The following is a 27,286-nucleotide window of genomic DNA, read 5'->3' as shown; positions in this document are numbered from 1 at the left end:
GTGAAAAGGAAATTGTATAAATCTACAAAACCTTAGAGGAGGAGTGTTAAATTAAAAGTTAAATGTAAAAGGAGGCAGCAAAATTCAACTGCTACATAAAAATATCTGATCAGACTATTAAAAACAGAAAAAAGGTTGAGGGTAAGGCATGAGAAGCAAGAAAAGATCTGCAAAAACTGGACATGGAAGGGGTCACATTTATTAGGAATACAGAGCTTACCTGAACTTGCAGCTGTTCCATTTTCCTCAGGCAAAGGCACAAAAGATGTTGCATATGATCTGGGTGGTTGGCAGACTGCTGGCCATACAGAAGAGGAAGGTATAAACAAAGTGCTGAAGGCTGTAATTTGAAAAAGAGTGAAAAATTACATATCTGAATTTACTAAACACATGTACACAAAAAAACTCTGTATATAGCACTGTATATGCCTATATGAGAGGAAGAAAACAAAGGGCTAAAATTATCTATCCAGATGTGATATGAGGGATTTGGAAGTAAGAAGGGTGTTAAGAAGGGACCCTACAGGACAAAGGAATGTTGGATAACTTGGATAAGCACACAACAGTAGGATGAAGGTGGCATTACAAGAATATAAGAACAGATGGCAGGTACTTCACATAAAAGTGAAGATAAATATTGAGAAGGACATCAGTGCTAAGACAGACAGAACTCATTATGATGGGAGTGTGAAGACAGAATTAATTCAAGGATTGGAACACAAGATCCCAGGCAGGATAAGGTCACGGAGGATGAATTCATTAGTAATGGAAAAAAATTGACGACAAGAATGAAGGAGATGGGGCAGCAGTAGCAGCTGGAAACAAGTGTGTGTGTGTGTGTGTGTGTGGGGGGGGGGGGTATTTCCATAATGTGAGATGTTACATGAGGAAGAAATGGAGTGAAAACGAGTTTAGATTAACTGAAGAATTACAGGTTTTAAGTTACACAAGGTAAATTTAATCATTTTGAGGGCACTCAGAAAATGACGGGCTACACATGTGGTTATGTATATGGGTTACAAATGGTCTCTCATGTAATGTGAAAACGTATGCAGCTCAGTAGCCACCTCACCCGTATTGCCAGAGCTATCAGTACAACTGATAGGGAAGAGAAAAATAGTTAAGGTTACAGAATAATAAATGTTTTGGAAATGTATAAGTGAACCAAAGGTTTAGGTTAGGAAAAACATGCACCCAAGTGCAAAAGGGAACACTATTTTCAACAGTGCACAGCACTAGGGGTTGGGAGGGTGGCCTAATGGTTAAGGTATTTGCCTTACAAACACAAGGTACAGGGTTTGAGTCTCACAAGGGATAATTGGCTAGGCTTAAAATGGTTGCAAGGGCAGTTAGCTTAGTACTGATCAATGAACCTATAAAAAGAAATTTCATAAATGGAGAAGGGCACAAGCTTTATTGTTATAGAGCAATAAAAGCCTGACTATGACCCAGGCATGTTTAATTAACAGCTCGGATGTTTGTCAGAGATGGGTGTACCCATCCCAGAAGAGATGATGATGAAGCCGCTCACAGACAGCCAAAACCCACCAGCGGTAGGGCAGCAGATGTAAAATGCACCCTGCAAGCATGCATTCAGCTCATCAAGGCACCATCTCATGGTAGCCTTCACAGAGGAATACAGAGTAATTCACTTGCAAGGGAGAAATACTGGAGCCCCCATGTTGATGTAGGTTGCACATCCCCAACCTGGAACAGGAGTTAGGCTCCTGAATACACCCTTACTTTTGAATGCCAAAAGGGCACAAATCACCTCCATGGCTGCTTGTATGATGGACTCTTAAGGCTTCCCATTGCCCTTTATGGGGATTACCTGATATGAAGGCATGAGCAGCTCAAGTCTGAAGAGGGCTGGATACTTAGCAAACATAGGGTAAAAAGCATATAGAAAAAGTTAAATTGTGGTGAGGTCATAAAAAGCAGTGTCAAAAGAAACAAAACAAACAGAAAAATAGACGAGACAGAGAAGGTGATAAGAGAAGAGCAAGAGTTACATTACGACTAAAGGAGAGTGACAACTAATTCTTAAACCTAACAATTGCTGTCTATATTAGGCAAAGAGAAGAGCAAGAGTTAAACATTACGACTAAAGGAGAGTGACAACTAATTCTTAAACCTAACAACTGCTGTCTATATTAGGCAAAGAATCACACTGTACTTGAACCTTTCATGTGTGTATTTACTAAATGTAATCAAGCAATGAATATCTGAATATTTATTATCCAACAAGACGGTTTGAGTCTATTGTGTACAACAATGACTTCTCTAAAATAGGCAGCTTTAACTTTTTCGGTAAACATCTACTGAGTTTGTGTATTACCCAGTGGGAAGACAGGTGAAGGCTGCCAGCCTAGCTAGATAGAATTTTGTAGATAATTCTGTCATTTGTAAATATTATAAGCCACAGGCTTGTTCTCTTAAATGTGAAAAGACTGTATTGGATGTTGAACTGATAAAATGTAACAGTGCACTCTGCTGTAAGAAAGCTGACTGTGATAACTCAAACATTGTGAAATTCTTTGATCTAAAACTTGGAGCCGAGATGTCTAGAGGGAGGCATTCTGCCTATTGTTTTGAGGCCAGAGATAATGGCTAGAATTTACATGTATAATTTCTTTTATTGAAATATACATATATAGTGATACTGTACAAAGTCACTCCAAATAAGCCTTGACTGTTCAACTGCACTTACCATTTGGATAATAATATTGCACAGTATAATTGGACACCCTTTCATAAGGGCCTTTAGTGGGTGGTGGCAAGTGGTACTACCGTATAGTCTGGGTAAAAGAGGCACAGCTGGAGAACCTGTGCCAGCCTTCCCCAGGAGTGTCTGTGTGGTTGTATAGAACTCATCTCAAAATGTGCATGTGTCAGCTACTTGGGCAGGGACAAGAAGCACTGGTTGAACAGAGAGGGTGCTGGAGGTTTTAGCTTGCCCACTAGGCTGAGATCTGGACCCTATAGCTTTGCCAGTGGGGAGTCTTATTAGGGACCTGAAGAAAAAGGGAGAAAGCAGCCCCAGACTGACTGTGATCTGTGTGTGTTCGTAAGGGAAATTGTACTTTACTCTGTGTGTATTTATTATCCTTTTCCTATATGGATGCCCCTCACTGGTGTTAGTAGTGAGGACAGAGGCTCTTTGATTGCTGGGCCAGTGCATGGGTGTCACATATTAATTGTTTGGCAGTGGTGGGATATCCACACCACATATTAATTGGCAAATACTAATTGGCCTGTAGTGGTTTGGGTAGAGTGAATTCCTGTAGCTTGTGTAAAGTGATCATTGAAGGTGTTTTTGTACTCTAAAAATCAGCCACGAACTGAATACTCAAGAGTTCAGATCACAATTGTTTTATTTCTTTTGTTAGCTTAGTTAGTCAGAGAGAGCAGGCAAGCATGTCAGCAGAGGAGTATGGAAAGCTGACAAGGAGCCAGTTGGCTGAGATGTGTCAGGCTAAGGGACTGGTGCATGGAAACCTGACTAAGGCAGATATGATTGCAGCTTTGGTCACGCCTGCATCAGAAAACAGCAACCAGGAGGAGGATTAGACTAGCAGTGGAGATGTACCACACTCAGAGAACGGAGAGCTCAACCTTTCTACAGAGGACTTAAAAATCCATCTGGAGCTAAAGAAACACGAGTTGGAGGCCAAGCGTGTGGAAATAGAATCAGCAGAGAGACTAAGGAGTCTAGAGAGTGAGGACAATGAAAAACTGCAATGTTAGCAGGCTGAGGAGAATGAGAAACTGCTATGCCTGAAAGCGAAGGAAAAGAAAAGGCAGAGGCAGCATGAAATGGAGATGCTGACTCTTCACCAGAGTCATGGAGGTAATGGGGAAGTGAGTAACAGGTCCCCAGAAGCACAAAAGGTCAGTAAATTTCTTCCACAGTTTCCAGAGGGGGATAACTAACAGTTTCATTCATATGTTTGAGAGGGTATGTAAACAGTACGATGTTGACCAAAGGCTCTGGGTACGGTTCCCGACTCCCTTAACTCCATGGTAAAGTTGTAACTGTGTTGTCTAAACTTGCTGATTGTGAATATTTTAATTATACTACTGTTAAGAACTGTTTTGTTAGAATTTTTTAAGCGAACACCTGAAACTTATAGGAAAACGTTTCATGAGCATAGAAGCAAGGCAGATGAAAGTGTGTGGGACTATATTACTGAACTGAGCACTTATTTTCATAAGTGAGCGAGTGGATGTCAGGTCACCACTTTTGAAGGGCTGGCAGACCTTTTGGTGAGGGAACAAGCCATTAGTACTTTGCCTGAGGACATGGGGATCTGTTTACCTGATAGACAATGTGCTACTTTACATGTTTTGGGGAAGAAGGGAGACCTATACCTAGCAAGCAGGGCATCCCTGCACAAGAAAGGGACCCCCAGTTCTGCTCTAGGGTCAAAAGGAACCCATGGTGGGCAGCACAGACTGCCCCAACAGAATCTGCCAGTAGCAGGGGAAGTCACTAGTCCAGGTACACATCCAGGACCTAGGGTTAAATGTTTTGAATGCAACCAGTGGGGCCATGTAGCATACAGATGTCCATGGAGACAAGGTGGGCAACAAAAGGTGAGGAAGTCAGTAAGTGGGGAAGACAAAATGCCAGTAGTAGGTTGTCTTGAGACAACAGGGGTACCGAACTACCATCCTGCAGATGTCCTGATAGGGAAGGATTTTGATGAGGCAGTACTGTGTATTAATGCAGTTACATGCAGTCAGGTTTCAAGACAAGCATGTGTGTCTGGTAGCCTGGGGGAGACCCAGACAGAGCGCATACTTGCAGCCAGGACTGGTGAGGTGGTTACTTCAGGGAGGGAGCTACACTGTAGTAGTGAGACTGAAGGTGATCCACAGCTGCTTGTGGGTACTGATGTTCTCTTGGACAGAGTGACTGCAAAGGTAGAGGTTAAGTAGTAGTACCCAGGCTGACAGTCAGGCAACACTGTCAGACTATGCCAAACTTGCTGGGAAAGGTTACAAAGACAGAGTTAAGACAGGGTCAGCTCTCAGACCCTACATTGCAAGGCCTAAGGCAGGTAGCTAGTGAGGCATCCGATTCTCAAGGGAAGGGGGAATCTGTATACCGGGACAAAGGGTTACTGTACAGAGAGTGGACCCGACAGACGGTTAGAAGTTGAGAGGGAACAGCAGTTGGCAGTGCCTGGAGCTTACCATCTGGTGCTTCCAGCCATAGCCCATGATATTCCCGTTGCAGGTCATAAGGGCATAAAACGTACAGAGAGACATATTATGCATAAAGTACAGTTGTGTACACTTACCATAAATGTAGATGTTAGAGTATATTCACTGTTGCAGTCATCACACTTGGGTTATCTGCCTGCAGGTAGCCGTCAGTCGGCCCGAATACCAGAGTCTTGGGATTTCTGCGTTGGATGCTGTCGCCTCATCCATGATGTCAGGTCGTCGGGGGTATAAAACATGTAGCCAACGCCATTACATCAGTTTCTCTTGCCCCAGATGTCAGGAACCTCCAAAATGGGAAGCAATCAAATGGTGTGGAACACCTCCAGTAAAACATAAATACGATTTCCATAAGATATGGCCAAAAAGAGGATAGGAAGAAAGTACAGAAAGACAGGGGGCTGGAGGGAAGGTAACCAGGACTGCAACAGTGAATACACTAACATCTACATTTATGGTAAGTGTACACAACTGTACTATGTTCTTAGTGTTTCACTGCTGCAGTCATCACAACTGGGTTGATTTCCAAAGCTGAGGAAGGGTGGAGGCAGTCAAGAAGTAGTAGGGCTGGCTAGCAGGCCTTGTAAGACTGCTGTGGCAAATCCAGCTCTGGATTTGGAAAAGATAGGCAAGTGGTAATGCTTGGTGAATGTGTGTACAGAACTCCAGGTTGCAGCTTCCAGGATGTCCCTGGTAGGGACTCCCCTGAGAAAAGCTGTAGAGGATGAAGTAGCCCTAGTGGAATGAGGCCGGATCCCCTGTGGGGTAGGTTTTCCAATGTGTTTGTAGTAGAAATGTATGCGGTGTGCTATCCATTTACAAATGGCTTGTTTTGAAATGGCCTTTCCCTCTGCCCCTGTAGCAAAGCTGACCAGCATCTGGTCAGATTTTCTGAAAGGTTTAGTCCTGTCAAGGTAGAACCTGAGCTGTCTGTGGACGTCCAAGGAGTACAGGATCCTTTCCCCTTTATTCTGAGGATTAGGAAAAAGGGTTGGCAAATGGATGGGTTGGTTTAAAGCCACAATGGATACCACCTTGGGCATAAAAGATGGGTTAGTCCTGAGGGAAACCCTGTCCGCATGGAAGATAATGAAGGGTTCCCACAGCCATAAGGGCATGTAACTCAGACACTCTTCTTGCTGAAGTGATGGTTAACAGTAAGGCTGTTTTCCAGGAGAGGAATTTTAACTCTGCTGTAGCAGCAGGCTTAAAAGGGGGAAGCGTGAGCTTCTCTAGTACAAAGTAAAGGTCCCAGGCAGGAGTGGGAGCTCTCCTTGGGGGGGGGGGGGTCTTAAATTGTTAGCTCCTCTCAGGAAGTGTTTGATCAGAGGGTGAGAGAAGAGGGGTGGCACAGTATTGTAATGAGGTAAGATGGCAGAGGCATGAATCTTAATTGATGAGAAGGAGAGACCTTTGTGGAGCTGCGCTGCTAGATAATCTAGGATTTGAGGCAAGGAGGGCATGGCTGTGTCCTTCCCTTGAGACTGGCTCCAAGAACAGTATCTATTCCACTTTACTGAATAGGATTTCCTAATACTGGGCTTCCTGGCCTCAAGGATAACATCCAGCACCTGTTTGCTGAGGGTTGCTGGTGATGTATTCAGGGAATAAGCCAGGCTGCTAGGTTCAGTGTTTGCAGCTGAGGATGCAAAATCTGTTCCTCCTGCTGGGACAGCAGAGAGGGAGTCTGCTGTAGGTGCCAGGGTGGTACTGTTGTCAGACCGCGTAGGAGGGGGTACCAGTGTTGGCGTGGCCAGTCCGGTGCAATAAGGATTGTCCTTGGCCTGTCCTGTTTGATCTTTAAGAGCACCTTTGAAAGAAGGGGCAGAGGGGGAAAGGCATAGATTGAGAGGTTTTCCTATGTGAAGAAAAGGGCATCCACTTTCCAAGCTTGGTTGTGGGGAATTCTGGTGCAAAATTTGTTTAGTTGATGGTTTTGGGGGGACGTAAACAGGTCCACCTCTGGTGTACCCCACCTGTGTATTAGAAGTTTAAATGGGTTTGGTTCCAGTTTCCACTCATGTGGGTCCATTAGATTTCTGCTCAAGTAGTCTGCCAGTGAATTTTGTTTGCCTGGCAGGAATTGAGCTTGCAGGTGCACTTGGTTGCATAAGGCTGTGTTCTACAGTGCCATGGCTAACCTGCAGAGTGGGTAGGAGTGAGTTAATTCCCCCTGCCTGTTTATGTACCACATAACTGTGGTGTTGTCTGTCTTTATCAGGAGTTGTCCTGGCAGGATAAGGTATTTGAAGGCTGTCAGTGCATTCTGTACAGCTAACATTTCTTTTTGATTGATATGCAGGTGAATTCATCTTGGGCTCCATTTGCCTGCCATGTCAGCCCCCCATGCATACTCTGATGCATCTGTTGTCAGAGTTTGGATGGCAGGGGGTTGTGAGAAAGGGAGTCCCTGTTGTGGTTGCAAGCCTCTACCCACCAAAGGAACTCTATCCTTAGGCAAGGAATGATAAGAATCCCTGATTCCAGGTCCTGGAAATGTTGACACTAGAGACTTTTTAAGTACCACTGGAGTTTCCTCATATGCAGTCTTGCATATGGCATCAGCAGAATACATGAGGCCATGAACCCTAGGGCTTGCAGTATTTTTCTTGCAGTTAGCTGGGTTTGGGTGGCCAGAAGTTTGAAATAAGTTGTCAAATAAACCTGCTTTTCTGGAGTGAGGAATGCCATCTGGGAAATTGTGTTCAAGCTTGCTCCCAGGAATACAATATTTTGGCTGGGTACCAGATGTGATTTCTTTTCATTGATGGTATACCCCAGAGAAGTTAGGAGTCTCTTTACAACAAGGTCAGGTACTGAAGTACAAATTCCTGACTGTCCGCCTGAAATCAGGCAATCGTCCAAGTATGGGTAAATTTGAATATTTCTCTGCCTGCAGTAAGCAATGGATGGAGCCAGGTACTTTGTGAATACCCTGGGAGCAGTAGGTAAGCCAAAGGGAAGTGCAGAGAGCCTGCCCTGAAACGTAGACATTTCCTGCAAGATTCCCTTATGGGGATGTGCAGATACGCTTCTTTTAAGTCTAGAGTGACTAGCCAGGAGTTCTTGGCTAGCATAGGAAGGAGCTGCTGGAGTGTAAGCATTTTGAATTCTGGTACCACCAGGAAGGTGTTTAGGGTTGACAGATCCAGAATAGGGCACCAAGAGTTCTCTTTCCTGGTCACCAGGAACAGCCTGGAGTAGAAACCCTGTCCCCTTTGCTCTGTTGGCACAGGTTGAATAACCCGGATACTGAGAAGAGAAAGTACTTGATTTTGGGCCTCCATCCACTGGTCTGGAGGAAGGTCTGGCAATCCACTTGGAGTTAGCAGAGAGTGGAAATAGAATCTGTATCCCTGGGATTGACTCATCGGTCTTGGGTAATATACTCCCAGTTTTTTGCATACAGGGCGAATTTTCCTCCTAGGAGTGCAAGTATTTGGGCATGGCTGGGTAGGGTTAAGGACAAGTCATTGTGAACTTTTTCCATACGGGATGGCTTACCACTCCCAGTTTTTGAGGAGGGAGCACTCCATTGTTTAGATCTGTGCATACCTGGAGACTGTAGTCTTTGTGGTCTGTTGCCCCTGGGTTTGGGCTGAGAAGGTCTGGAAGGGACTGTAAATGACCACTTTTTCAAGGCCAATGCCTACTGAATCTAGGTGGCTGTACCTGTAAGAAATCTTTAACAGTTTGCATGGATTTAGCTTTTTCTTCCATCTTAAGAACTTCTGCTTTAGAGCCAAACAAACAGTCTTGGTTTAATGAAGCATCAAGTCATTTTACCTTGCCATGGTCTGGCAAGATTTGTTTCTTCAGCCAAGCATGCCTTCTCAGAACAGACCCAGTGACAGCAGCCCTGCAAGATGCTTCTAAGGCATCAAAAAGTACAGTTTTGTACCTACCATAAATGTAGATGTTCGAAGATCCACATTGCTGCAGTCCTAACACTTGGGTAGTCCGCTGTCCCAGTCGGCCCGAATACCAAAGTATAAGGCTGACGTCGGTCAAGGCGCATTTGTCTGACATCAGGACGTCAGGGTACAAATGCGCATGACCGACGTCATATCCTCAGTCTTTTCTTGCCCCAGATGTCAGAAGACCCTAAAAAGATAAGGCCAAAACCAAAAAACACCAAACACTCCTGTACCTAATATATATACAATATATACAAATTTACAAAAATAGAACCCCACCCACACAACCACCCCTAAACACAGAGGGAAGGAGGGAGGGAATTGACTGCAGCAATGTGGATCTTGAACATCTACATTTATGGTAGGTACAAAACTGTACTATGTTCTTCATCCCACATTGCTGCAGTCCTAACACTTGGGTAGAATCCCAAAGCAGAGGTAAGGGAGGATGGCTAAACTATAATGAAGCAGGAGCTGCCAAAATGCCCTGCAACACAGCAGTGGCAAAACCAGCCCTGGATTTAGAATAGAGAGGAAGGTGGTAATGCTTGGAGAAAGTATGCACTGAACTCCAAGTAGCTGCCTCCAAAATATCCTTAGTCGCCACCCCCCTTAGAAATGCTGTTGAAGTGGCAGTAGCCCTAGTGGAATGAGGCCTAATCCCAGCTGGAATCTCCTTGCCATGATGGGAATAACAGAATGCAATGCAAAACCCAATCCACTTAGATATAGTTTGGTTTGACACAGGCTTGCCCTGAGAACTCAAAGCAAAAGAAACAAACAACTGCTGAGACTGCCTAAAATCCCTAGTCCTGCTTAAATAATAACGCAACTGCCTGTGTACATCTAAAGTGTGCAAAATCTTTTCCTCCCTATTTTGGGGATCTGCATAAAAAGTAGGCAAATGAATAGTTTGGTTTAAAGCCACACTAGAAACCACCTTAGGCATAAAGGAAGGATTAGTACGTAATGATACCCTATCCTTATGGAAAATCAAAAGGCTCAACCGCCATAAGGGCCTGCAATTCAGAAACCCTTCTTGCAGAAGTAATGGCCAACAAAAAGCAGTCTTCCATGACAAGTATTTCAATTCAGCAGTAGCAAGAGGCTCAAAAGGTTGTAGAGTAAGTTTCTCCAACACAAAATTGAGATCCCAAGCAGGAGTAGGAGCTCTACGGGGGTCTTATATTCTTTGCCACTCTAAGAAATTGCTTGAACAAAGGATGAGAAAACAATGGTGGGTCACAATCATAGTGAGCTGAAATTGCTGCAGCATGAATCTTAATGGAAGAGAAAGACAAACCTTTGTCCAATAACTCAGTAAGATATTGAAGAGCCACACTCAAATTAGGCTCAGAAACATCCAAATCCTTTGCTGCACTCCAAAATAAAAATCTCTTCCATTTTTCTGCATACACTTTACGTGTACTAGGTCTTCTGGCTTCCATAATCACATTCAAAACTTGTTGAGGAAGTTGAGACCTGCTGTGGTTCAAAACAGAATATGCCAGGCTGTTAGATGAAGAGAGTGAAGCTTGACATTGAGTAGATGACCGTCCCTCTGAGACAAAAGGTGTGGAATTAAAGGTAAAGGCCATGGAGGCTTCCTTACCAGATTCCTCAGTAATGGGTACCAGTGTTGCCGAGGCCAATCTGGAGCTATCAAAATCATCCTTGGCTTGTCTTGTCTGACCTTTAGGAGTACCTTTGGGAGGAGAGGCAAAGGTGGAAAGGCATACACATGAAGATTTTCCCAACTGAACGAAAGAGCATCCACTTTCCAAGCTGTGTGATGAAACCTTTCGTGCAAAACTTTGGCAGCTGGTGGTTTAGTGGAGAAGCGAACAGATCTATGTCTGGAGTTCCCCATGACACTGTCAATTTTCAAATACATGAAGATCCAGTTTCCACTGTGGGGATCCATGATTTGCCTGCTTAACACATCTGCTAAGGAGTTCTGTGCTCCTGGCAGAAACCTTGCCTGAAGATTTAGCTGCAAGCTGAGCGCAGTCTCCCACAAAATCATTGCTTGCCTGCATAGAGGATAAGAATGTGTTCCCCCTTGCTTGTTGATGTACCACATGACAGTTGTGTTGTCTGTTAGAATCAACACCAGCCCTGGAAGAAGTAACTCCTTGAAAGCCATTAATGCAAACTGGACTGCTAACATCTCCTTCATGTTGATATGTAGATGCTGTAGTCTGGCAGGCCACTTGTCTTGTATCCACTTTCCATTCAGATGAGCTCCCCAAGCTATGTCTGAGGCATCTGTCGTTAGAATCTGACTCGCCTCTGGCCGGGTCACAGAGAGTCCCTTGTTTAGGTGACATTCCTGAGCCCACCACAAAAATTCCTTTTGAATGCAAGGTATTATTGGAATGACAGTGTCCAAATCCTGGCAGTGCTGTGTCCATACATTTTTAGATACCATTGCAGCTTCCTCATATGCAGTTTGGCATTGGGAAGCACCAGAATACAAGATGCCATGAACCCTAAGGCTTGAAGGACTGTCCTTGCAGTCAGACCCCACTGAAGAGATAGTTGATGAAAGTAAAGGGAAAGATTATTTTGTTTGTCCGGGGTTAAAAAGGCCATCTGGGCTGCTGTATTCAGTCTCACACCCAGAAAGCACATGTCTTGAGAGGGTACTAGACTGGACTTTATTTCGTTCACAGAATACCCCAGGCATCTTAGCACTGCTATCACATATTCCAGATGCTGAAGAAGCTCGTCCTTTTCTTGAGCCAGAATCAGACAGTCGCCCAAGTAAGGATAGATTTGTATTCCTTTTAGCCTGAAGAAAGCTATGACTGGAGCCAGAACTTTTGTGAATACTCTGGGCGCAGTAGATAAGCCAAAGGGCAATGCAGAGAACTGATAATGGGAATTCCCAGCTCGGAAACGCAGATACTTCCTGCAACTGAGTCTGATGGGCACATGAAGGTAAGCCTCCTTGAGATCTAAAGTTACCATCCAGTGATCTTTGCCCAGCAGAGGTAAAAGCTGTTGTAACGTTAACATTTTGAACTTGGGAATGTCCAGATAAGTGTTGAGGATAGACAAATCCAAAATTGGTCTCCACGTGTTCCCCTTTTTTGGTACTAGGAACAGGCGAGAATAAAATCCTAGGCCCCTTTCTGGCACAGGAACCGGCTGAATGGCCCCTATCTGGAGTAACAGAGAAATTTGCTTGTGAGCCTCTTTTCTTTGTATAGGAGGAATGTCTGGCATGCCTGTGAAAGGAGGCAAGGTATGGAAATAAAACCTGTAACCGTGGTGAACGATATCCAATACCCATCTGTCTTGGGTAATAACACTCCAATTTTCTTTGAAAAGTGCCAGCCTTCCTCCCAAAGGTGCTGCCAGACGAGAAGGCTCTGGCAGCTGAAAAGGCAGGTCATTGGGTCTGCTTACGAAAGGACTGACCCCTGCCCTCACCAGAAGACTGGGCAGGTGAACTCCTGTTCTAGGCCTAAAAGAACCTTGAGCTCTGCCCCTACCACGTCTAGATCTACCCCTAGACTGAGAATCATACGAAGGATATGTCCACCCCTTAGTAGGCCAGTTTCTACTAAACTGGAGGCTGAACCTGCAAAAATCTTTAACAGTCTGCATAGACTTAGCCTTGTCCTCCATTTTCTTTAAAACTGCTTCCACAGGCGAACCAAATAACACATCAGATTGTAAAGGAGCATCTAAAATCCTTGTCTTTACATGCTCAGCTAAATTCTGATCCCTCAGCCAGGCGTGCCTGAAGAACAGAACCAGTGGCTGCCACCCTCAAGAGGCCTGTACAGCATCAAAACCACATTGCAAGGAATGCTTACCCACCTGTTCAGAAACATGAACTAAATCCTGCAACTCTTTACACTCAATACCTTCCGCCAGAGCATCTACCTTAGACTTCAATTGTGTAAGGAGATAATTTTGGTATTTCAACATGTGAAACTGGCAATTCAAAGCCCTCATGGCTAAAGTGGAAGAAGTATACACCTTCTTTCCCCATCTATCCAAAGCCCTAGCCTCTTTATCAGAAGGAACAGGATTTTTAACAACAGAAGCCTTAACACCTTTAGGGCCCTGAGAAACAGTTTCTGGGTCTGCCCTAGGACTCTTAAAAGATACTTATGAGCTTCAGGCACCCTATAATACCTATCCGGTTTAACTGGGGCAGGAGGCAAAGAATCAGGGTTCAGGGAAGCCTCTGCAAAAACATCTTCTACCACATCCAGAACAGGAGGTATAGCCAAAGGCCTATGCTGGGGTAGAAACAAAATTCCCTAAGCCTTTTCCTGGAATCAGAGAAATCTTGACCTTCCCATTTAAAATGCTCCTCATGGAATGAAGAGTCTCTGAAAAGAAAAATCCTCAGGAGGAGAAGCAAGGAGTAGAATCATCTACATCAGAATCAGAATAAGGAGGATACTCCTGCAAGTCTTCAGCCAAGACTCAGAAGCCTCCGAACACTGCTCAAAACTCTCAAGCTCAGGTTCCACCCTAGGCCTCTTATCAGGGGGGGGGGCATAGAACCTCTAATCATAGTAATCAAATCTTCTGCCATTTTAAGCATATGTTTCTTAGGCAGAGACCCTGAAGAACTAGGGGAGACCCCCACTGAAGTTAACCCTGGCCTGCCTCTAGAAGAAGCCTTGGAAACAGAAGGGGAGGGCCTAACCACCTTAGGAAGGGAGGGGAGAACAGCTACCTGAGAAGCCCCTTCAGCCTGGCCTACCTCCTGAGAGGACACATCTTGTAACAGTAAAGTCTCTCCCTGAGAATCCAAAGGAACTTCTGGTAGAACCACCGGCTCCACCGAGCCCTCTAAAGAACCGACGTCCGGGACAGACGGTTCTTCCAACCTAGGCTTTGCTGCTTTGTCCTTGCGCTTTTTAGACGAAGCGGGCGTCGGAGCATCCGACGGCATGTTGTAATTACAACGCTTCCCAAAAACTAACCTGGCACAATCTAATCTTCTTTTAATAGTGCGTTTGTTAAATCTAGCACAAGAGCGACAGCCAACAACGTCGTGCTCAGGCCCTAAGCAAGGTATACACAAGGTATGGTAATCCCTATGAGGTATCTGTTTCCCACAAGAAATACAGTTATTCACTTTTTCTGACATCCGGTTAAATACTGAGGCAAGAAAACCAAAATATTCCCAACGGGTACTTAGCCAACTTTGATTCGGTCTGAAACTCCGACTTCAGAAAATTTCAGAACGCCAACCTGCACTCGCAATACTGCTTCTGCATCGGACCATGCGGCAAAAAAGACTGAGGATATGACGTCGGTCATGCGCATTTGTACCCTGACGTCCTGATGTCAGACAAATGCGCCTTGACCGACGTCAGCCTTATACTTTGGTATTCGGGCCGACTGGGACAGCGGACTACCCAAGTGTTAGGACTGCAGCAATGTGGGATGAAGAACATCCACACTGCAGAGTATGTTGGTTTGCAGAATGCATTAAGTATTTTAAGTTCTTATTTTCTGCACAAACAGGAATCAACAACATTTTTTGTATAATTAGATCAATAATATGCTGCTGGCACTTCAACATGTGAAACTGGCAATTTAAAGCCCTGATGGCAAGAGTTCCAGAGGTATATACCTTCTTACCCAATCTGTCTAGAGCCCTAGCCCTAGAATCCCTGTCCTAATGGGGTAGGGTTTTTGGCTGTAGAAGCCTTAATACCTTTAGGTCCCAGGGAAAAGGTCTCTGGATCTGCAGTGGGATTTTTTAAAGAGAAATATGTGAGAGTCAGGTACTCTATAGTATCTGTCAGGCTTTCTAGGAGCAGATGGTAAAGTATCAGGGTTAAGGCTGGATTCCATGAAGACATCTACAATAGCCAGGACAGGAGGAATAGCTAGAGGCCTATGCTGAGGCAAGTCAAAAAATTCCCCGAGTCTCTTTTTGGACTGTGGGTAGTTCTGGCATTCCCAGCGGAAATGCTCTCTTAGGGTATGCAAGGTTTCACCGAAAGAAAGCTCCTCTGGGGGGGGGGGGGCTGAGGGAATTGACTCCTCTGCATCAGAGTCCTCATAGGTAGATAAGGGTATATAATGGTAATCACAGGAGTCAGAGTCATCAGACTCATGGTCTGAAGAATCTGAAGGAAAATCAATTTTTTGTCTTTTAGAGGGGGAAGGCTGGCTTCCCCTAATTAAAGTAATAAGGTCTTCAGCCATTCTAAGCATTTGTTTCTGTGGCATGGGAGCTTGAGAATGTGCTTTGGTCGTCTGTTTCCTAGGTATAGTGTGAACTCTGGGCCTGAGAAATTCGGTAGATTGTCATTAAAGTAAAGTAGTTGGCTTAATACAAACATCGGAAGGTCTGAATACACTCTCAGAAGCCGGTGCCTGCACAGCGGCTCCAGGACCATCCAATGTAGAGACATCCGCAAGTTCCATAGTCGAAAAAGCATCTCGTGGCATACCAGACTCCGAATGGGTCTCAGTAGAGGCCTGCGAATCTGCAGAAGTGGGTAACAGGGGCTGCGAAAGCACTTCACTGAGTACCGGCAGACTGGCGACTAGCTGAATGGAAGCATCGTCGACAGTTTTGGACCTATGTGGTCTGTCTCTGGTCTTTATCTTTGCATTTTTTCGGAAGGTCAGTAGTTGGCTAGCTTACTGGCACCATTTCGGAAAACGGAGAATGACAGCAAAAGAATTTAGAGACAAAAATAGCCCGACAAGAAATAGTTTGGGTGTTGAACAAGGCACAAAACCGACAGCGAGGGACATTGTGAACTCGGCCTAAACAGGTAATGCAGTAAGAATGAAAATCTCTGTGAGGTATTTGCTTTCCACAGGCAAGACAATTGTTAACTTTTTCTGACATCGGTTAGAGCAAGAAAAAAGAATCCCCAACAGGGTACTGAGCTTTAGAAGAAGTCAGGTTTGAAACTCGAAAAATGAAAATTTCAGGTAGCTGCTGACCGGCACTTGCAAGATGCTTCTGCTTCAGGCTCCCGCATGGCAAGAAAAGCTGATGTAATGGCATCAACTGCATGTTTTATACCCCTGACGACCTGACATCATGGATGAGGCGACAGCATCCAACGCAGAAATCCCAAGACTCTGGTATTTGGGCCGACTGAGAGCTACCTGCAGGCAGATAACCAAAGTGTGATGACTGCAACAGTGAAACACTAAGAACACATTTCTATTGGCCTGGAATTTCCAGAGATGTAACCGGGTTCTGCAGGACCTGTGAGCAGTGCCAAAAGGTAGGCAAGGCAGAAGACAAGGTGAGAGCTCCTTTGATGCCTTTGCCTGTGACTGAGGAGCCACTTTAGAGGGTAGCTATGGATATTGTGGGGCCTCTGAGTATCCCAAATTCCACAGGGATACAGTATATTGTAGTGGTAGTAGATTATGCTACAAGATACCCTGAGACAGTGGCTTTGTCCTCTATTGAGGCAGAAAAGGTGCTTTGTTAGAGATCGTCAGCAGGGTAGGTTTCCCCAAAATAAATACTGACTGACAAAGGTGCTAATTTCATGTCAGACCTGCTGGCTGGTCTGTGGAAGTACTGTGGGTTGAAGCACCTGAAGACCACCCCCTACCATCCCCAGACTAATGTTCTTGTTGAGAGGTTAAACTCTACAATCAAGTCCATGCTACGGGCATTTGCAGACCAGTTTAAGAGGGAGTGGGACAAATATTTGCCCTGTTTGCTTACAGACAGGTTCCCCAGGAATCCACAGGTTTTTCACCCTTTGAGTTGCAGTATGGGCATGGGGTGAGGGGACCTCTAGGATTTAATTCGAGATGAGTGAGAAGGTGAGTGTGAATCTCACAAGGAGACTGTTGTGGCATATATGTCCTAAACCTCATGACAAGGCTCAGGGAACTTACGGGCTTGGCCCAGGAGACCCTGTCAGCTGCCCAACAGAAAGATATGGTACGACAGGAATGCTCAAGCTAGACTATGTTGTAGGGCAGCAGGTAATGGTTCTCATTCCTGTCAGACAAACTGCAGACCCCCTGGGAGGGACCTTACAAGGTGGTAAAGAAAGGTAAGTGATGTTAACTACATGGTAAAGCAACTAGGCAGGGGCACAAACTGTACCATGTTAACATGATGAAACCTTACCATGATAGGGGGGCCCTTGTGCTGAGCATCTGCAGTGGATTGCAGGAGGAGTCTGAAGGAGATTGGATAACCGATTATCTCAGTGGGACTCTGGTATCCCTTCCACTGAGGTGTCGGTCAATGTCCCAGCAGCTATCTCCTACCCAGATTCAAGAAATCTGAGCAGAGTTACAGGAGTTTGGGGACATGTTCACTGGTAAACCAGGGTGCACCCACCTGGTGCAGCACCAGGTGGATACAGAACCCCAAAGGCCTATTAGGCAGGCCCCTTATAGGGTGCCTGAGAGAGTCAAACAGATGCTGAGGGAGGAGATACAGGAGACGTTGGAACAAGGGGTAATTCAAGAGTCCCAACAGTACCTGGGCCTCCCCAGTGGTGCTGGTGCCGAAGGAGGGTGGCAGCACCAGGTACTGTGTGGACTACAGGAAATTAAATAGTCACACACAGTCAGATTCTTACCCCATGCCTAGGACAGATGAGGCCCTAGAGCAGCTGGGTGGGGCTAAGTATCTTACCACCATTGATCTTACCTAGGGTTACTGGCAGGTGCCCCTGACTTCCAGTGCTAGACAGAAGTCAGCCTTTTTGACTCCTTTTGGCTTGTATGAGTTCACCAAGACACCCTTTGGATGAAAAATGTCCCAACAACTTTCCAGAGGCTGGCAGATCATATCCTAGCAGGAGGGTTTGCCCTTGCTTACCTAGGTGATATTGCCATCTACAGCCATTCCTGGCAAGAGTACCTTCAACATGTCGGGGAGGTGCTGGGTACACTACATCGGGCAGGGTTGACCATTAAGCCCAGCAAATGTCAGGTGGGTATGGTAGAGGTCTCCTACCTGGGACAGAGTGGGGAGTGGTAAGATAAGGCCAGAACAAGCCAAAGTGGGAGCCATTCAGGCATGGCCTGCACCGGTTACCAAAAAGCAGATGAGAGCATTCATAGGGACAGCAGGGAACTACATAAAGTTCGTCCCTAGTTATAGTACCATAGCTGCTCCCCTCACAGACCTGATAAGGAAGAACACGGCAGATAAAGTAGTGTGGACCCCAGCATGTGAGCAGGCATTCCAGAAGCTTAATAAAGTTTTGGGAGGACCCCGTATGTTAGCCAGTTCAGATTACAGCAAATAATTTGTTGTGCAGGTGGATGCTTCAAACCATGGGGTCGGGGCTGTACTTAGCCATATTTCTTCAGAGGGAGAAAAGCACCCAGTGGTTTATCTCAGTCGTAAGCTCCAACCCAGGGAGAAATGCTATGCAGCTGTAGAAAAGGAACGTCTAGCCATAATGTGGGCACTGCAGAAACTTCAGCCTTATCTGTATGGAAGAAAATTCACTGTAGTTACAGATCACAATCCCCTAACATGGTTAAACTGAGCCAGCCAGCAAAATGCCAAGTTGGTAAGATGGAGCCTAGGGTTGCAAGCATATGATATGTTAGTGCAGCACCACAGTGGTATTAGCAATGCCAATGCAGACAGGCTCTCAAGACAGGGAATGGGGTAAGGTATGCTCAGACAGACCTAGTCCTCAAGCAATGTTTCTCATGGGTCACTAGAAAAACTAGCTTGAGTTCTCCGGGGGGGGGGTGTGTGAAGATAGGTGAAGGCTGCCAGCCTAGCTAGATATAATTCTGTGGATAATTCTGTCATTTGTAAATATTAATGCAAGCCACAGGCTTGTTCTCTTAAATGTGAAAAGGCTGTATTGGATGTTGAACTGAAAAAAATGTAACAGTGCACTCTGCTTTAAGAAAGCTGATAAGTCAAGCATTGTGAAATTCTTTGATCTAAAACACAGAGCCGAGATGTCTAGAGGGAGGCATTCTGCCTAATGTTTTGAGGCCAGAGTAAATGGCTAGAATTTACATGTATAATTTCTTTTACTGCTCTGGCATCCTGACCAGCTGCAAGATCAAGAGAGCCATTAACTTCTGAGTTTGTTAGCCTGGGAACCAGAAAGAAATGATGTAATATGAAATGAATCCGTGGTACTGTGTTATCAATTTAAGGAGAGAAAGAATGAGGGCATTTAACATTTGTCTTGAAAACATCCAACTCCCCAACACTGCCTGTGTCTATATGCAAGTTTATTTTAGAACTGTTTTCTCTTAGATATAACTAGGAAGACTAGATGAGTTTTTTTTGTATTGATGTCAGAACTTGTCTACTGTATTATTTTAAGTATTTCTCTATTATCTCTGAACTCTTGACTAGCACTGTGTAGTAAGAAGTATTGTCTTGTGTTTTTATTACTAAATATTTTAAACCTTTTAACTGTGGCTGTTTTGTGTAGAAATAATTTAATCTCTAGAGTATATTGCATATATATATATATAGATATATATATAGATATATATATATATAGATATATATATATATATAGATATATATATAGATATATATATAGATATATATATAGATATATATATATATAGATATATATATATATATATATATATATATATATATATAGATAGATATATATATATATAGATATATATAGAGATAGTGATACTGTAACAAAGTCACTCCAAATAAGCCTCGACTGTTCAGTTGCACTTACCATTTGGATAATAATATTGCACAGTATAATTGGACACCCTTTCATAAGGGGCTTTTTGTAGCTGATAAATATTAGTGGGTGGTGGCAAGTGGTACTACCGTATAGTCTGGGCAAAGGGGGCACAGCTGGAAAACCTGTGCCAGCCTTCCCCAGGAGTGTCTGTGTGGGTGTATCCAACTCTTATCTCAAAGTGTGTGCATCAGCTACTTGGGCAGGGACACAAAGCACTGGTTGGACAGAGAGGGTGCTGGAGGTTTTAGCTTGCCCACTAGGCTGAGATCTGGACCCTACAGATGTGCCAGTGGGCAGTCTTACTGGGGGATCTGGAGAGAAAGGGAGAACCCAGCCCCAGACTGACTGTGATCTCTGTGTGCTCTTAAGGGAAATTGTACTTCACTGTGTGTGTACTTATTATCCTTTCCCTATATGGACACCCCTCACTGGTGTTAGTGGTGAGGACTGAGGCTCCTTGATTGCTGGGCCAGTGCATGGGCGTCACACCCAGTTGCTTGCTTTATTCATGCAATCCCAAAATGAGCCTGAAAAAAGTTTGAGATAAATGTTCTAACCTGGTTAACACACAAACAAATGAAAATAAATCAAAAAAGAAGTTCAAATACAATGACATGAGAATATGGAAAACAGCATAAGAATATGGGCAACAAGATAAAAAAACTAACAACTGTAACATTAAAAGGCAGTAAATTGAAATGGCAGGCCAATGCACTCAGTCAAACAAAAACAGAAGGCAAGAAGTGTACACACGTGTGCAAAGGGAACATGCAAAATAAATGGCTGATAACCTAGGTCCGACAGGTTGTCTAGTTCAAAATAGTGAACCCTGGGGTCCTGTCAAGTGCAGTGAGTTGAGGGTCACAGAAAATACATTCACAAGATAATGCAGTGCATGTACATAAGTAAGGCTTATTAAGATATCAGAAAAAATGTATAATGCCCATGACTCCTATCAATCAGTTTTAAAATGGTATGCATGTGCTGGGTCTTTGGCAGTGCAGACTGCATACTCGAGGCATTAAACAGTACATAAAAAGTGCAAATGTCTACACAGTATGATGCCCTTGGCTGCTACTGCCAACTTTAAAATGAGACCCATATGGTCAGCCGGAGCTCTGACTAAAACACTAACAAAACAGATTCAAAATAGCCAGGGGTCTGTGCACCCATTGTGGGACCAAACGGCAGACAGACTAATGATGAAATAATCTGCATGGCACACATCTGTCTACATGCTAAAAGACCATTCAGGGTACACTGCAAAGGTCTGCCTGGGCAACACGAAGGGCCAAAAAGAATCATAGTGGGTGTGTGCGCTGAAACACCCCTCTTATGACATTAGACAGCACTTAGTGGCTTTTCAGGTCCTAAAATGCAACTACAGTAGGGACACAATCCAAGTAAGAAAGACATGATAGGATGAATAAAGGTGGTGCCCACAAGAAATAAGAGAAGGCCAGATGAATAAGAAGGGGGCATGGAAGGAAAAAAAAAAAAAAAAAGCGTACACATGAACAACAGAATGGGAACGATTAACACACAAGCAAAGTTATGTGGTCAGAAAAGTAGAAAATCAAACAAAAGAAATGCATCCAGATCAATAGTGCATATGGTTAAAACCATAACTGTAACCTAGCAACCAAGGGAAAGGGAAAGACAGTGACTCATTTACTGTTGAAGGTGGCAGTTGAGTGTCTGATGCAACCTCACCAACTGTGGAGGCTGGGAGGCCTCCTGATTCACTGCAACACTAAGAAGGCAGTGTAAGGCCAAAACAAGCAAGCTGATGAAGCAATGTGCCCTGTAGCCTGCGACTGTGTGTATGGGGAAAGAGTATACACCTTAGTGATACTGGCACTGTGACCATCAGTGTTCACCGAGGCAGCCACAGGAAATGAAGGCTAGACTACAAGATGAACTGAAGTGCAGTGCCACAGATGCTGCTGTACCACAGCTGTTCTATACAGTCCCTTCCTTAGGATGGTCAGGTTCATTTTCACTTTGTCCCCCTTTTCCAACATGGACCCAAATCTGGGAGGTAACCTGTGATTTCTGAACAGAGGAAAAATGAGCCCTAGTAGCATGACTGATTGTCCTACTATCATGGGAGAAAGGAAAACAAAGAAAAAAAAATACTGACACGGTTTCTCACCTTAACGATTAAAGACAGCAAAATGACAGGCTGAAAGTAAAAGAAAACAGAATGAACCAAACAGCTGAACAGATGCCTAAACAGAAAAGTATACAAAGAACTCAAGGGATATGAGAAAAGTGGTACAGGGGCCAGATGATTGAGTTCTCCCAGTTGTGGTAGTGGTGCTGGTGAAGCACTTGCAGAACTGTATACACACTCTCCCCTTACAAAATTCAACAATACCATAAAGTACTGGATGCTGACAAAGTCAGTACTCTTGCATAAACGTGTAGCTAATGTGCCAAGTAATTACAGACTTGACATTTTATTTTCCACATCTTTCTTTGGGATAGAACTGATTCTGTGAAGCAGGGTGACTGAGTTCTTGACTGCACTGGTTTCACATGACAGAAGTCTTGCCAGTCAGGCATCAGCCATTTTTTTTTTGGCTGGGTCATCTATACAGTGAAAAAGGTGAAGCCCTTTGGATGTGGCATATCTGGACTCCAGCACAGCAAGGGCTCTCGCACTATCACCTATGAGGCTGGAACTAAAGATTACATTGCAGGAACCCAAAATGGTGATGCACACAAGAAAATGGCTCCCTGACATAAGCAAACTAGGGGGTTGGACTCCAAAGAAAAGTCTGTAAGCAGTACAATGCTACAAAGTGTATTTAACTTTATACCCTTTCCAGCTGGCTGAACTGGACTTTTTTTGACATGTGTGTTACAGTTGCTAAGAAAATATAAGAATAAAAAAATGTAATAACAGAATACAGCTAAAATGGAAACAGCATTAAGCAAAACCATAAACAGAGCAAACAATGACAATATTAACAAAGCTATATAAAACAACCTCACATCCCCATAAATCAAGTGTTAAAGGCCCTATCCAAAGCAAAGAACACAGCTTCCATGGAACCAGATAGTATCCCAGGCTGCATTCCAGCAAGAACTAGCCTCGCCATTGAGCACTCTATTCAATCATAGCCTAAATACAGGCTTCATTTCCAGCAGAGTGGAGAACTGCCATTGTCATCCCATTGCACAAAGGTGGTGCCACTACTGAACCTGGAAACTACTGCCTCATTAGCTTGACAAGTCTGATCTGTAAGGCCATCGAGCGTAATATTAGGGACCTCATAAACAAGGACATAGGCAATCTCCAAGCACTTGAAACTACCCAGTTCGGATTCGTCAAGGGCACATCTTGCCTGTTGAAACTGGGTGACTTTTTTTCAGACTGGCACTGGATGAGGGAAAGTCGGTACATACAGCTTACCTCGACTTGGCTAAAGCCTTTCATACAACACCCCACTCTGGCAACATCGAAAAGCTAACAACTTGGCATAAATCCCTATCAGGTGGGTGGCCAACTGGCTCACTGACAGGACCCTCAAGGTCAAAATAGGTGCCTCCACTTCCGACAGCAGACCTGTCACTAATGGTGTTCCCCAGGGATCTGTCCTGGGACCCCTACCATTTGACATCTACTTCTCAGAGGTCCATTCAAAGACCAAAGGCCTGTGGCTGACCAAATTTGTGGAGGACTGCAAGTTGGGTGCTGTCATTGACCCCCCAAATGATGTTAACATACTACAAGAGGGTCTCACAGCAACAAATGTCTCGTGCCAAAGTCATGGCCTTAAGTTAAACAAAAAAAAATGTACTATTATACCATTCGGCAAAACACAGCCTCTACTGATTACCACATCAACAGCAACCCCCTAAGCACACAACCTGTGGTGAGAGATCTTGGTTCACAGGATGACAACAATCTCACATTCGACCATTATGTAGCAGCAGTGGTCAGAAAAGCCTTTTACTTGGTTCATATCTCATAAGTAAAAGGATTGCATCCAGAAAAAAGGAAGTTATTATCTCGCTCTACTCCTCCCTCATTAGGCCAATAATTGAGTACATTTGGTATGTACCTCTCCAAACACCTGCACTAACTGGAAAGGCAACAGAAATACCTCACAAAGAGAATCCATGGCCTCAATCACCTGTCCTATGTGGACAGGATCAAATCAACTCTACTCAGTATCATACAGATTGCTCAGAGGTGATCTGTGTCTCGCCTACAAGGCAATCTCACACCCAGCTCTACTAGAGATGTCTATATTCTTAAGTCTAACTCCCCTCACATTACCCAGTCGAAAGGTCTAAATCTAATATGTGACATTACCAAAACCTGCTGGAGAGACAGGTTTGTCTTCCAGAGGCTGCCCAGTCTCTGGAAAAAAAAAAACTCCCCATACACATAAAACAAAGTAAGTGACTGACACTCTTCAAGCAAAACCCTGATGAATGGATGGAAAACCACAAATTTGTCCCATGGATTCCACCTGTGTCCCTCAGTGACAGGGGCGACAGGTACTGATTGAGGTTTCTTTTTTGGGGGATAAACTCTTGCTTAGGCTTGTAAGGGCTCCAGGGCCATTAGTCTAGCAATTTCCTATGATCCTATAAGCGCAGCTTAAGACAATACTGCTATTTATAAGCATAAACTGCAGTCATCTTCTAAGCACAGCAACTATAACAGGGAGTGCGTGTCTGTGTGCGTGTCGCTTTTGCCTGCAGTAAGGACCCAAGCTTAGCACTGAACAGAATTACAATAAGTCTTTACCTAATGGCCTAGGAACAAATTGCAAAGTCTGAGCCCAAAAACAGAGAATGCTTTACAGGTGTAAATCAAGTAATACTTGGACACTACCAAAAAAGCAGTGAAACTTTTTTTTTTTTTTTTTTTTTTTTATAAAATAGTACTGCTGCCTGACAACCCTCAGACCCTCTCTGGGTCTACTGCTCCAGCCATTCCCCACCAATGGGACAGAAGTCCACCAAAAGTCATCTTGGTGGTTTGGGTTTTTCAGTTTTGGCTACATGACCTATACATACAACCAGCTAAGCAGAGAAAGGGGCGTGCAATGGGGCTGCCCATGCTGATCACTCACTCACTTCTGCGTGGGATGTTGCAGCAAGCTAGCCCGCCCACCTTCCTCAAACAGGAGGTAGTTTCCCCAACCTCTACCAAGGAAAATCGCACCATCCCAGTTTCCTTCCGAGTGCCTGCCTTTCTCGACTCAACCGGGAAATCAAGCATGCCAAGTCTCTTCATTTATCTCCCCTTCTATCCGGTTCCTCTAGTGCAAGAGCTGCTAATCAAAACAAAGACTCTTTTGTAAGTTCCAGTTAAGGGTATGCTGGGACCAATCCCAGCAATCAATGTGTTGCGAAGAATACCAGTATATAGGCTAATGCCAGAAAGACAAGTGTAGTTGTGGACACAAAAACAGAGTGTAGTCTCTGGAGAGATGTGTGGCAACCTGTAGCAAGGCAACTGCTGGGACTTAAGTGCATTGTATAGTCTCCCGACATTTACAGATTCCTAACGGACACACACACTAATATACACACACACACATATATATATGTGTGATAAAAAAGTCTTGTATCCAACATCTTTGTATCTTACATGGGAAAGGGTTAAAAACAAAACTGCTTTGTGTGCAAAAAAAGAAAGTCCAAAGAACTGTTTGTCCTGCGTAAACATGCTGATCTCGAAAGAAATGTGCAGATAACTAGCAGAACTTGTGATTAACTTGCAACAGTTTTGTGATGACACCCTGTATATTTCTGGTTCTAACTTGTTTCAACTTAAACATTGTCTAGTAAACATCCTGTTGAGTACGTGTGTGTACGTGCGGAGGGGGTTATAAAAACCCTCGCAGTCTTTGTAACAATCAGACTGCTGACATACCATGACCAATGTAGCATGTCTCCATGCATGTAAAATAAATGTTTTTTGCTTACTGAACCTGCGTGATTCTTCCAGCTTATGTTAAGAGTGTAAAATCTTTTGACATTACTGGCGCCCAACGTGGGGCCACCTCTACACGGCACAAATCGCACAAGAGAGACTGAAAACCTGCGCAGGTGGGGAGAAAATCTCAAACTCCCTTGAATGGAAAGACCTCCGACTAAGAAGGTCATAAGTAGAGGCCAGTCACTCTTAAGATTCAACCCGTGAGACGGTGGCGAACGGGGCGGAAGATCCGCAGAAAGGTAAGCGTAACATTTTTTTTCTTTAAAGAACAAAGGGACTAGTCATAAGGAAATCTTACCAATTTCACAAAAGAACGGTAGAGATCTCAGGAAAAGGAAACTAATTTTTCTCTCAGATTAGAAAAATGGGAACAGGGAGTAGTTGCTGTAGTTGCAGCGACCGCTTAAACAAAAGAACTGAGGATGAACAATATATGTTCAATTTACATCCAAATAATTTAAAATTTCTAAAGAAATGGAGAAAGGATTATGAGTTTAGTGGAAATCTAAACAACTTAGAATGTCAAAATTTGGAAAAAAAACTTACGTAAGGATGTGGGAAATAAGGTAAAAGATCAAAAGAAAATAGGATTTCCCCAGGCACAAAAGTGGTTAGAGGAAGCTAATAAAGAACAGCTTCAAAGCAAAAAAACTGGTGACTCGAGTGCAAAAGATACATTTTTCGTCCAAAAGGACGATAATGAAACATCTGCCGTCTGTCGCAAGGCGACAGCCCCACCCTTATATCCAGACCCGGAAACCCTTAAAACCAGTCCACCTCAGTATCAGGAAAGTGAAGAAGTGGGTCAAAGCAAAACTATACCTCCCGTAGTTTTACAAAAGCAGGCGGAGGACACTCTGGACCTACGTACCCGTAGTATAGACAGATCAGAATGGAAACAAAAGGAAGCCGAAGTCAACTCTGCGTCCACGGAATCATATCCCCTCATAGAAGTAGCAAATCCGCAAGCGGGAATGTCCGGTCAGGGTCCCACCATTTTAGTCCATCGACCCTGGATGCGGGAAGACATTCGAAAAGCCGTAGAAGGAATACCACACCCTAGGTTAGATATGACCAAGTTTTGTGAAGATAACACAGGCATGATAGAAAGTTATAAGCTAAATGCCGTAGAATTGGAACAAGTAGTTCGACAGATTTTGGGCCCCGACTGGCACTTGGTCTGTGGGGACTGGGATCCCATGACCAGGGTAGATAAGCCACGAGCTCACAATTCGGACTCATACCAAAAACAGGTCCAGGACTTATTAAACCGTATTTTAGACAAATGGAAGCCTAGGGCAGATTGGACTTGTATCAATAGATGTGTACAAGCAGACGATGAAAACTTAGACAACTATTTGCAGAGACTTACCCAGTGCTTTGATAACCATAGTGGTATACAAAAAGAGATAGATCAGTCAAAGGACTCCTCATATGAACAACAACTAAAAAATGCCTTTTTAAAAGGATGTAAAAGTGCCATTAGC

At 44.1% G+C, this 27,286-nt stretch overlaps 1 protein-coding gene across 2 annotated transcripts in view; it reads right to left on the bottom strand.

Annotated features, from left to right (window-relative positions):
• MRPS2 (mitochondrial ribosomal protein S2) overlaps nucleotides 1-27,286 on the bottom strand; it is a 183,663-nt gene that overhangs the window by 115,499 nt on the left and 40,878 nt on the right. For both annotated transcript variants that reach the window (XM_044058597.1, XM_044058598.1), the window contains exon 2: nucleotides 221-340. In XM_044058597.1, the coding sequence (XP_043914532.1) occupies nucleotides 221-340 (120 nt within the window). The remainder of the gene's footprint in view (nucleotides 1-220; nucleotides 341-27,286) is intronic.

Source organism: Protopterus annectens, chromosome 16.part0, assembly GCF_019279795.1.
Source record: "Protopterus annectens isolate FY-2018-M chromosome 16.part0, PAN1.0, whole genome shotgun sequence".
Classification (NCBI taxonomy): Eukaryota; Metazoa; Chordata; order Ceratodontiformes; family Protopteridae; genus Protopterus; species Protopterus annectens.
Note: the sequence above shows the minus strand (reverse complement) of the source record. Positions and strands in the feature narration are given on the sequence as shown.